Source organism: Ischnura elegans, chromosome 3 (assembly GCF_921293095.1).
Source record: "Ischnura elegans chromosome 3, ioIscEleg1.1, whole genome shotgun sequence".
NCBI classification, from domain to species: domain Eukaryota; kingdom Metazoa; phylum Arthropoda; class Insecta; order Odonata; family Coenagrionidae; genus Ischnura; species Ischnura elegans.
The window spans coordinates 104,016,022-104,029,150 of record NC_060248.1 but is presented as its reverse complement, the minus strand read 5'-3'; the positions used below and the strand labels follow the sequence as shown (position 1 = coordinate 104,029,150).

At 34.0% G+C, this 13,129-nt stretch overlaps 1 protein-coding gene across 4 annotated transcripts in view; it reads left to right on the top strand.

Annotated features, from left to right (window-relative positions):
• LOC124156287 (sodium-dependent neutral amino acid transporter B(0)AT3) overlaps positions 1-11,264 on the top strand; it is a 120,789-nt gene extending 109,525 nt beyond the window's left edge. For 2 of the 4 annotated variants that reach the window (XM_046530735.1, XM_046530737.1), the window contains exons 9-10: positions 1,405-1,605; positions 9,120-11,264. In XM_046530735.1, the coding sequence (XP_046386691.1) occupies positions 1,405-1,605; positions 9,120-9,224 (306 nt within the window). In that variant the 3' untranslated portion in view covers positions 9,225-11,264. Of the gene's footprint in view, positions 1-1,404; positions 1,606-3,639; positions 3,789-3,877; positions 3,919-9,119 lie in introns of all 4 variants that reach the window. The other 2 variants (XR_006864296.1, XM_046530736.1) reach the window with 2 other exon arrangements.
• The last annotated feature ends 1,865 nt before the right edge of the window (positions 11,265-13,129 follow it).

Here is a 13,129-nt window from a genome sequence, read left to right as displayed (position 1 = left end):
AGTTTCAAAGCGATATTGCATGGAAGTTTAAACTCACGATGCCTTTTTCTGAATAAAGACGAAGTTAAAACATCAGCCAGACCAACTTCAACCAAGCAGTCAACACGTCCGGAAATTTCATTGTGAATCTGTAAAAAAAGACGAGGGTGGTAATCGCTCCGAGACATTTAGTGAAAGCTCCGGTTGGTTCCAGAATTTTAAACGGCAAGCAGGTATTTTCAGTGCGGCGATATCAGGTGAATCTGCAAGTGTTGATAACGCAGTCACCGCAACATTTTCTGATGAACTCCAAGCTGTGATTGAAAGTGGATCCTTTCCCCCTCAACAAGTTTTTAGTGTTGAGGAGATGATATTGTTTTGGAAATGAATGCATTCTCGTTCATTCATTTTCAGGGATGGAAAACCTGGGTCAGGTTTCAAGGCATTTAAAGACAGTTTCACGTAGCTGCTAATGACTCGGAGGACTTCAAATTAAACTGATTTATCATTCATAAACTCTGCTATCTATGAAATGGCATTCAATGAACCCCTGAGATAGCAGATGTTAGCCCACCCACAAAACAGGAGGGAATTTCAAAAACACGTACAAATTTTTTAAAACTCTAATAAAATTCTTTGAATGCGTGCCTACTATCTTTAAAGAGATATTTTAAACAATAAAATTTATATGAAAAAGGTATTCTAAGGCTATTTATGGGAATATATATGGTTTAGAAGAAATTAAATACCCAACACCTACGCCACCAGGGACACATCCCTATCTTCCCAATGTTAAAACGCTCTCGTATAACGCAAATTCGTATAGTGCAAAGACCCCACGGAACGCATCCCTTGCGCTATACAAGACATGGGTGTAATGTCATCATGATTATAAATTCTTAATTTATAATCCATAAAGCCATAATGATATCTTATTTCTCTGTGAAATTTGTATCACTCTGTAATCAGTGATGCATTTGGTTGCTTTTGTGAACCCATTTAAATACACTGTGGATGACAACATCCTGTGGCCGACTGGCGAATCCTCTGTGGTAATATTAATTCATGCTTGTTCCATTTCAATCCAATGTTCCTATAATTTCTTTTAAAATCCTATGCCAAAGGCTCTCAGGAAAAGTAATTTTATCTCTTAGCTGTAATCACTCAATGCTCCAAACATTCTCTCCAAAACCTGAGATATCCTATACTTCCTGCCCTCTCTCGATAGGCCAACCATTGTGGAATCAATTTACTTTCCATATTCCTATTAGTATTTTTTGGATATTATACTTATTTAGTAGTCCACTCTCATTCCTGCCCACAATTTTTATACTTCAGAGAATGAAGTAGGTAAAAAAAAGTCATTGTAAAAATTACATTTAAATAAACTTAGAGTAAACCATCATTAAATTGGCTTAATTTCAGGGAGAAACTGTCAATAAAGAGTATCCAGGCTGGGTTTTAATCATAGCCATACTAATGATTGTGGCTGGAATTCTGCCCATCATTTTGGTGTTCCTCCTGAGAAGGTTCCAGTGGCTCAAATTGGATACCAGTATACACCAGGGTGCTATTCGAAGGATAGACACAACTGCATCCACCAAAGAGATGATGGGCGATGTAGATGTGAGTATATATTTCAATTCCACAATCATTGAAATAATCTTTGCTTTTCCTAAGTAATTGGGCAAATATTTTGAATTATCTATTTTAATGTTAAGGCAAACCCGTCATAATTTTTTTAAACTGCTGATTTGATTACAAGTTCTATATCATCTCCTGCTAATTGGTATCTACATCAGGATAGTTTATCATTACAAACATATTTATTTAAGTTGTTGCTCAAATACAGCATAAAAGTTATTCTTGGATTGGTATTTGTTAGTTTAAGATTCTTCGTTTTCATAAAATGGATCAAAACAAACTGAATGTAGTATGAGATACTGTACAGTATAATTTCACCATTCATTTGAAGCCTTAGGGGGCTATAACAAAAAAGCTGGCGGTGGGTCTTCGGTGGTGAGCCGTCAGTGTCACACTGCCCTTTACAATTACGACTTGGCTAAAAAGATGACTCTATGGAGACAGTCATCTTCGTTGATCCACTAAGCGGTGAAGGGGTTGGTAGGTGCGATGCATTGGAAGTAGGAAATACCTGAAAAGTTTCTCAGTGGTAGTCACCGAAATACCTTTAGCCAATCTTGGTGAATGGATTCCCCAAGATATTCGTCAGTGCAGGAGATTCGCAGACTGAGGTATTCATTATTAACATGGTTTTGTGATACTGCTTAAGTTTAATGTACCAAAAAAATCCCTCTAGACACTCAAATTCTGGCAAATCATGTTATATAGGAGTTTGCTAATTCTGCATTAAATGAGTCATGTAGTGAAATCATCAATGTTAAAGAATATTATAAACAAAATGGGTTGCTTAGTGATAAATGAAGTACAGAAATCTAGACATTAGAAACAAAGTAAGTCATATGGTGAGTAGTAGGGCATGAGCCAGTTGAAAACAAAGTTTGAATTTTAAAGTGAAACATGAAATCATTATGCAAGCAAATGAAATTGTGACTACATATATAATAAAATTGTTGCTTTGGTAATCTGTTTTATTAGTGGTCTGAGCCTTGCTAAAAATATTTGAGGTGGAATATTGGTTTTGTCATGGTTCAAATGTAGTGTTAGTATCGGTGATGATGTCATGATTAGGAGAAATTTTTTTGTTGTCAGTTGGTATATGGTATTGATTGGTCCATAAAAACTCAGCGAGTCAAAAATCAAAAAGTTAAAAGCATCAACCATATTTGCACAAATCTAAGATGAGGAGAGGATTCATCTTGCAATCAGATGCTAAATTCTTGGGTTACATAATCTAAATTATGATTATTTTTCTCCTGGAGATTTTGAGCTGAAAGATATGTGGAGATAGGCGGTAATAACTTTTCAAAATTTAGTTGCTTTCCATGTGGGGGTTCATAAAAAGCAAAAAGGGGTTCTATCTTAGAATCATGTTCGTCATAGATTCTTGCAAATATGGTATTATTACTCTCTTAGACCCAATTTTCACTAAGCATATTAGATGAGGTGTTTGTACTAATTCCTAAAAGCTATTCTTATTGATACTTTTCATCCATGTGAATGCATTATTTTATTCCAACTGCTTCTAATTCTGGAGACATCCTAGTTGAAATTAAAAATGAATTACATACAAAAAAAACTTTGATGAAAATTATTTTACTCAAAAATTAAGGAGCATAGCCAGAGCTCATGGTGAGAATCTTTGCTGCATTTTGTTTCCCTTTGATAAGAATATTTATATTCCTCCTACATATTACAGGCTTTCACATTGTTTGAGAACTGTATTTCTATCGCCATTTCCTTGTTTATCTCATTCTAATGTGTCGGAGAACAAGAAATATTGACGACTGATAATTTAAGTACTTATATTGAGTTTATTCTGCACTATTTTTCAAACACAATGTTCATTTCATTCATGAATTCAGTTATTGATAACATGTTCAATAGCTGAAGGAGATTTTAAAACACGTTTTTCATTATGTTCATTACGTTACCATCAAAAGAAAAATCATTTCACTGTAATTCACGTTTAACATGTTAGGTGTTCCTCTCATGTCTATATTTTTAATCATTGGGAAGGAATTGGAGGTGTGACACAGATGATAAACGGGGAGTGGAGTGCTCTGGTGGGTTGTTGGTTTGTGAAAGAGACAAGGTGGGTTGTTCAGTGTGTTATGCAGTGTTTGAAGATGCGAAAGGAGAAGCAATCGCAGAAATTTGACGGAAATGTGAGTTGCAGACTAAAGGCTTTTTCAAGTATGTTGAAGGGGCCTTTTAGTTGGTCATCTGCATCAGTGCACGTTCTCTTTATTTTCAGCGTTAATCGAGTGGCCATTCATCCTAATTTTGCTTCATTAGGTTGGTACACTTGAAGCATGCCCTTCGGTGTATGGCATTTGCCAAGTTTTAGCTTGAGTAGTCGTTGGAAGTTTTTTTGACAAGATTGCTACTGGCAGTAGATTGTATTAATGTATTGGTTGTTTCTTGAGATGTGCTCCTTTTAGCTGGCATATGCATAAGCAGTGAACAGTATGTGCCATGAATACCTGACAGTTTGCTTACTGGTTCATGCAAATTTCTATTTTACACTAGAGTAGTCCGTCCAGGACAAAATTTTGGGTGAAGGTTATGAAGTGAATACATTTATGGTGAGGTTTTCACAATATGCTGTTGAACCAAATGCAGGTTTTCTTTTTTATTCGCCATGTGCTTCCCTCTCCTTCCACCCCGATTATCTTTTTTTCCTGCATGGCTTGCAACATATTTCAGAGATGATCGGATGTTACAATAAAGTTATAAAATATAGGAGGAGAGCCGGCAGGAAATTAGTCACAATGGTCAATCAGTGGAAAAAAACTGTACCTGCCAAACGTTTTAAATTCCTTGGAGAAGAACTAAAGTAGTGAATGAGATTATTGCACCACTGATGAGTCAGCATCTCAGGACCCTTTTTTTAAGTCAAACTCTCAGTAGTTTACTCTGCCCATTTCAGTGATTTGTGTAAGCAATCTAATATTTTATCATTCCAAATGATGAACTTACTTATGACTGGGACTAAAAGTCACCAAATACATAATAGGCCACTTGATATCCCCTATATCAAGTACGCTGACCCGCAAATGCTTCAATGAAAACATTCTTGGGTGAAACTGTCAGAGATTTATGGTATGCTCTGTCAATAAATGTACATGTTTTACTGTGAAACTTTGACACTCTCCTTAGCTCATAATCTGGCCGCAAGTTAACTATATTTGATATGGATTCATTTGTCCTTCCAATTCTTGTTTTATATCATGATTTTTGTTAGTACATATGTTGCTTATTAATGATGAAATAATATGAAAGGGATTTATCATATCTATGCATACTCTTGTATGCTTTTCTTTTTTGGGTGGTTTATTTATTAAGCAATACTTCATTTAAAATATATCTTTTGTAATTTTTGGGGAATAGTTCATTATATTTTATTTTTTTAAGAGCTTTAACGTTGAAAACTGAGGGTATTTGCGAAAGTGCCAGCAATGAATTTATCTTGATTTTGAGTCACTTGATGATCAATGTTAACAATTTTACTAGATGTCTTCTCTGTTATACATAGGCAGTTCCTATACTATCAAATGAGATTGTCGTCCTTAAGGGCCCCCGCACACTGGCAACTTTTACAAAGCAACTATTTAGTTGCTTTGAGGAAGTCCCTATGGAACACACGGCAGTTGCGGCAACTTAAAAGTTGCCCGTGCGCGGGGCCACAGTCAATTTCGTGTGTTTCATTTGAACATCCACAAAGCAACCAAATAGTTGCTTTGTAAAAGTTGCCAGTGCGCGGGGGCCCTAATTGTCAAGTGTATGCAAAATCAAGTTAAGCACTTAGCGAACACCATAAAAAAGTAATAGTTGTGTTTCTCAATCATAGGCATTTTATATTACAAAAATTACTATGGTGACGTTATTAGATATTAATATAAAATTAAGTCCAAAATCAAAGTGTAGGAGAGTTGATTAATATTCAAAAGCACAAAGTTTCACACCCCTTGCATAACTGCAGCATGGGTATAAAATTTTTCTCATGTTCAAATTAAACCATTTGCAGGGTAATTCTTTCTATGAATTGCCTTTGTAATGTGGCTCTAACTTTCCTAAATTATGCATCTTTTATGTACAAGGTTAAATTAGAGGCATATTTTAACTGCCCATTTTTTTAGTCAATGAAGATTTGTGATTCAGATTCTCACAATGGACGTTTTTATTTAACTTAGTCTGGCACGAATAGTTAACTCGTAGGAAATCGTAGTGGTAACTTCAGAAATTTTTTAATATGGTAGTGATTTATGTGTATCATTGTTTCTATTTTTATTGAAAAATGTGATGCTATTTTAGCATGTCTATTTATGTATTCAATTCTTTGATGTGCATTAATTTCCTTTAAGGTCTATATTGGTTAAGTTTTTGCACCATGTAGACCTAGATTCATTTTGTGCATCAATTTCTTCAGGCCAGTACTGTTTTTAGTGAGGTTTTTACAAGGGTATCATCTCTGAGATAATTTTTAAATTAAATATGCATATTCTTAATGCATGTATGCATTATCAATATATGTCTCATTGCAAAAAATTGATGAATGTTACCTGAAAAACAGTAATTTTCTATTTCCATATTATTTACCATTTTTATGATGCTTAAAATATTCCTCTATGCTGAAATCCATATTAAGTGGACAGGAAGATGCGAGAAAACTTGCAAATACGCGCTGATTATTATTGATATCATTTTACTAATTGATGAGATAGTTGAATACCAATTAAATGTGGTTTGAAGGTTTGATTTGTCCTGTTACATTAGGGGGTTATTTGAAAGGGTTTTATGGTTGAAGATGGTGGAAAGTGTCCCCAGCTCTTTCGAAAAATATGCACTTAAAGTGTGTCATAAAGTATGTCTTTCTGCTAAGTTTCAGACCTTAAACTTGAAATTGATGCAAAAGACTAGTTTTAATTTCCTTGAAGGCTGAAATTTAGTTTTTAATTGTTAAGAATGCAAAATTCTGTAACTTTGATTTTTTTATTATTTTTTCTCTTTTTCTCTTTTTTATGAGAATCTCTTATTCAAATTATTTTTAATTGGGTAGTAATAATAGCCACCATGTTGCCAGGGCTTTAGACTAAAGCTTAAAAAGTGATAAATATTAAGATATAAATGGCACACAACTAGTTTTAGAAACCTAAGGAGATACCAGCAGTGTGAATGGTTTTCCATTCTTGCAAACTAGGGAGGATCTGTATATTCAATTTTTCATGGGGAAATATTTCCCAGCAATAAAAAGCTATGGAACTGACTCAAAATATGGTCCTAAAACTTTGAGACTTCTAGATCACTCCTATAGCCCTAGGCAGTACCTTTCAAAAATTAGATAATTAAAAATTGAAAAATGCACGATTTAAGGCTAATTTCTAGTAGATTTTGCAGAAATGTAGTTGTTTTGGGTTCACAAAATTCTTGATGCCTTCGTCATATGTTAGAATTTATAAATGGAAGGAAAAAAAACTCAGAAGAGCATCATCAAAGAATATCAACCAGTTCTTGCCAGAATGGCTGTGTTTTGGCAGTAGTATTAACATGATCCTTGCCGTGGATTTAGACAAATTCACCCATTGCGCCAAAATGTTTTTCTTTTTCCTTTTGCATTAATATGTAACAGGGTCCTTTCCATTTGAGTTTTTGCGTGCTTTCGGTTACATGCGCCATGTCGGTCACATCATGTATGGGGCACCGAAGTAGCTATGACCAATGGCATGCTACAAAAGGCCAAAAAAGTGGCTCAGTTTGATCATTATAGCTGAAGCAGCATGAAGATGAAGTGCATATTTTGGTTTGAGTCAATTTTAACATCATTAGAATTATAAGAAGTAGACTTGAAATCGGTAAGGGCTTATCAGCAGCATCCAATGAAATTTCTTTTGACGTGACTATAAGACTTTTCTTGAAACAATATGGTTTGGGACTTACTCTATCTGACTAGCCAACTGCCTTTGCTCTTTACATATGCATAAAAAGCAAGTTCTAATGTACGACGTGAACTTAAATTTTTTCAAAGTTATGCCTGACCATCTGATTTTCCGTTTCAAAAAAATTTTGCTTAAACAGAGTGGTAGTAAATATATAATTTTTTATATGGAATTGTGGCAATTAAATGTGACATTTATCCACCTAAATCTCTGAATTCACTGATTTAACAATAAATTGGGAAACTGGAATATTTTTTGCCCTCAACATTAGTGTGTCCTCATTCCATATTGTGTCTTATCTTGCCTTTGGACATAGAAGAAAGGAATGAGTATTACTATAGTTGTATCAGATCTGCATTGGTAGACTGAGCATGAATAAATTTGAGTAGTTAATGACTAATGCATTACTTCATTCAAAATGCTTACATATTGGAAAACAGATTAATACATCATGGCTTTTTGTCCCTCTAAAAGATATGAATTGAACCGATAAATTTGATGCTTTACTTTATTGTTATGTGCTAAGCATCAAAGCATGTGGTTATGCCTAAAACTGTATTTAGTGAAAGGTCTACAATATCTACATACGCAATGAAAATTGTCTCAATCTTCACAAGCAATTATGTCAAATTTATTCTTGTGATATTTTGGAAGTAAAGCTTGTTTTTGGTGGCTGCATATTTATAGTTGAAAAATGATGTCTTGGTAAAAAAATAATAAGAACAAAGATTTGTAATCAGCATTTAATAATTTTTTTAAGTTCATATTTTCTTATGGCATTGTAATTAGTCTGATTTATTGCAATTTTTTCATCTGTTGGTATCATCGATCGTGATATCAGGGTTCATCAAGTAACAGTATGTACTTGTGTAATGACGCATTTCACTCTCTTCATCGTGGTGTGCCTTTTAGTCACACATCATTTTAATTGGATAGAAATCTGTGCCTGAACAAGTTATGTTATCATTAATGCCAAACCGACTTTTATTATTTTGACGAGCACTTTTCATTCACTCCAAAGATGCATACGTACTGTATTAGCATAGTATTATTAGATGTGATGTATTATCATGTACCATGGGCGTACCCAGAGAGGATAGTAGGAGGCAGCTGCCCCCCCCCCCTTTAGAAGCAAAAATCGTGCAAGTCTTTAAGGAAAATCGGGACTGAATTGAAACGAAAGTTTTCAGCAAATTTTCTTTAAACCCACGAAAAATATTATTAGTACATATAAGACGTGTTGCTAAAATACTTTTTTTCGAGGAAATAATTTTAAAAACTAATAAATCGCTGTTACAGTTTTCTTAACATGTTGGATTCATTCACTTTTTCCGTTCTTAAATGTTACAACTTGAACAACCTCCCCAGTTCTGTTCCTGGTTACGCTCTTCGTCATGTACTATGAATAGGCAATACCTTTATAGGTAATGGATGACTGAATGGCTTCTAGCTCTTTCCTGCTCATAATATTTTAGCTTTATGCATGACTACTTATTACCTGTTATAAAAAGGAATACATATTTATTGTTGTACTGATGAATAGTCTTGTTCACTTCACAGCTTGATGAATACCATGATCTCCCAACGGATGACTTTCAAGATGATGGACCTGATACATCCCACCCGATTGGAAAGACATTTAAGATGGAAGTTTTAGACTGCTGATTGTATATTCTTCAACTGTAATAATAATTTTCGTTTTTTATACAAAGTATTTTTAATAGGACAGACAAGCTTAAAACAGCTGATAAAACATGTTGTTGCTAATCCAAAATTTGAAAGTGGCTAGTCACAAAAATGAGAAATATCTTGAGATTTATGAGAATAATATTTATATATGTAGGTATAAGGAAAAGTGAAAATAATGCTCATGATCTATGAAATTTTACTATTCTATTGTTTTAGTCATTACTTGTATTTTTGGTTGACAGGTTTTTCCTTATTTCAAGCTGAGAGCACAGAAATTCCGTCATTACAATATAATTTACTGTTGTCAGATCATTTTGAATGGAAGTTTTTATAGTAACCTCTAGCAATTTTTCTTTCAATATCATAAATACTTGACATAGCTATGACAGAATTGAATTTATTAGTTCAGCTTATCAGGGTGCTTAGTCAGTGAGTGAGTTATGGCTAAAATCTTGTTATTAATTAAGCCAATCAGGGTGCATCGTTCAAGTACTTTTGGGGTATTTGCTCACTTCAACTCAGAGTGCTCACTATGATTGAATGCTCTAATTTTTCGATATCTTCTCTGCTGCTGCTACAGCCACCAATAGGCATTTGGCAGTAGAAGATTGACATGAATCAATTTTATTACAGTAAAAAAAATTGAAGTTTCATTGTAAAAAGTTCATTAGATCTTTCTATTGTAGTTGTCACTTGCGGAAGTTATTTTTCTGTCAATTTTCATTTGATGATGGCCACGATTATATTTTTTTTAGTGTTGAATGAATATGAAGAAGTCAATGTAACAAACATCCAATCAGTATTGTTATTTCTCACGTTTAGGTTATTGGAAAGCATTTAAGTAAGTTAATTTTTATGTAGCATTATTATGTGTTTCACCCATTTTTATATGTAACCTTGTTTTTAAGCTCAGTTGAATTTTGTAACCCTGTTTTTAAAGTCACTTGGATTTTGTCTGATTTGGTACACACTTTATTAATCGGGCAAAAAGTCTGAATCAGTGCTTCAAGATCCAAAAGGCTGTGATTTATTTAATTTATCTCTTTTACTCTAATAAGTCTTAGTATCTTTTTTACTCCAATTTACATGTATTAACAACACCTATTTGCTTTTCCTAAATCAGTTCATATTTCAAATTGCTGGAATCGTCAATTGAGTTAAATCAGATGATAAAATTTTAATCTATGAATCCTCTGTGATAAAGCACAGCAATGCATCTTTCAATTGCTATGGGTAAATAATGGTTTAGGCCAATGAATTTTCTTGTAGTTCAAGGACTTTCATGATAAAAAACTAATGCTTTTAGAATTATTGCAAAATAAATAAAAAGAAAAATGGAAAATTGTAGGAATCTAAGCTATCCGAGATGTTTGTTTACTTGTAATTTTAATATTTTAAAATCTTAGTAACCTTGTTTAGTAGTTGAAGTGCTACAACTCTTACTGTATATAGTTTTATAAACCAGATTTTGCAATTAATTGTAAATACACTAAGGCAAATTGTAGGTGGTGTGATGCTGTTCCTTTACTTGCTTACCAAGCTGTGAAAGTCATTCCTTCTCAGTTAAAAAGGTCCCTCGTGTTCCATTTTGTGAAGGTGTTTTATGAGCACCATGGCAGGTTTTTCTTTTAAGTTAATTCATTGATGCAAAATTATCTGCATGGGATATCATTTATTCATTCTCTGTAAATTCCCCCTATTTGTTTTCTACCCCTGTTTGTTAAAATGTATTTATATTCTGACTCTTTGAGGTGTTTTGGCCGAACCTCAATGTTTAAAGTTATTGTGTGATGAAATGTTTTCTTCCTTAAGTCTTGTTCATTTTGAAACATTAAGTTGAGTTGTAATTAATTGAAATGAAATATGTGTATATTGTTGTAGACTGACAGCATTACAAGCAAGGGAGTGATAATGCCTTTCTGAACTATATTTTCCTCACAAAATTGTTGACATAATTGACAACAAGTTGTGGAATGTAAATAAATGTTAAATTGAAAATAAAATCATTTGTTGTTACTTTTACTTGTAAAATAATGTACCCAGCTTCCCAATGTCATTCTGTTGCATCAAAAGGTCAGCATAAATATTTGTAAAATGTACTCCGAGGCTTCAAAAGTCCGTATTTGTAGCCGTAATTTGAACCCCAAGCATATAAAATTCAATTCTTACCTCACAAGTATTATCACTCTAATGAAAAAGAGCAAAGCAACCTCATGGGAAAATTTTGGCTTTCATCTGCCCAGCAGTCAGTTGCATCAGACAGGCAGATTTAGGTCACAAGCATCGTCCGTATATAAGGACCTTGGTCACAGGGGTCAATATCCTCCCTTAAATATTATCAAATATTTATAATTTTTATTAGTTAAATAATTTTTTATCCTCAAATGCCTAAAATAGTTCAATTAAATCTGTGCTTAGGAATTAAAATAAAATTTTATGCTTGAAAATGTGTAAAAAATGGGTATTTAAAAAATTCTACATGGAAGAACACCCCTCTTATTCCATACTCCCAGACTCATCCCCTCCCAAAATTGATGCTGAATCCACCTCTGCCTGCACATTCTATGCACCAGTACGACTTAGGTTTCAAGAAGTCATCTTTGTATCTGTAATAAGAATCTCATACGTATTGAACTCTATTCACGCTTAGAAAATATGTATTGTCATTGAAGGAAATGAGGAGTGCTGCAAGATTTCGACTAAGGGCAAAAAGTGTACAAAGAAAAATTATCCACTGGTATACTAGGGACCAGCACGATTGCTTAAGGGTTGCTTTTAATACCTTAAAGCACGCATAAAGTAAACTATCAGTAGGCAGATCATGTGACCTGAAAAGTTACTAGCTGCCCAAGCAGCAATCAATATCCCAACAACATTCAGAAAACATTCCTAACGTAAACATATGGCATCTGTGCAATATCCATATTAATCCTATTAACATTGTATGGATACCTGTCAAATATGCATAGGACCCGCCGAATGATGTTGATGCGATGTCCAACAGTGGACGTGGAGGTCCATATTACAACGTCTCTTAGATATTTTCACAACATCTAATGAGTAGGTAATGGGTGTGCATATTATGGTTTTTGGTAATCCTCAGAAATATAAACTAAACATTTGTGCTCTTCAATTCTATATATTGCCGGCCTCGGTGGCGGTGGGGAAACGTTCTCGCCTGCCAGACAAGAGGTCGTGGGTTCGAGTCCCGCCTGGGTAGGTTTCCCCGGTCCTGGGCATGGTTGTTTGCGTACACTTACTTGTTACATTTGTTGAATACCCCGGTATAAAATGGCCAATAAGAGCTGTATCCGGTGGTTTGAGAATAAAATAAAAATAAAAAATATACAGAACACATGCTACCTATAGATACTGTTTGGAATAACAATATTTTTATGTCATATATATAACATCTTGGATATATATGTAACGTTATTTTTAAGACTCATCATGGATGTTACAAATAGGATATGCATGTAATATTGTCAATATCTCCATTGTGTAATAGCTATGTGTTTTTAGATTTATCAACCTTATTTAAATGGATATCATCTGCTGCTTGGATAGAAATTAATGCAACCCTTCAGATAATAAATGAGCAAATGGAGAGAGTGATTCATGAAGTGTGGTTAATGCTCCATGGCATGGAACCAGTTACGGTAGGTATGCATGGAGCATTTTGCGAAGTATCCCAATCTGTCCCTCCTCCCAAATTGAACTTCCCAGTAGCCCATTCCCTAATACATATTCTGTATGTAAATTTTATTTTTATGTGCATTTATTTTGTAGCATCTGTCATTCCGTATCCATTTTGTCCTTTTCTTTCTCAAGTATTAAGATATAGAAATCAGGTTTGGTGTGTTGATATGAATTTTCTGTCT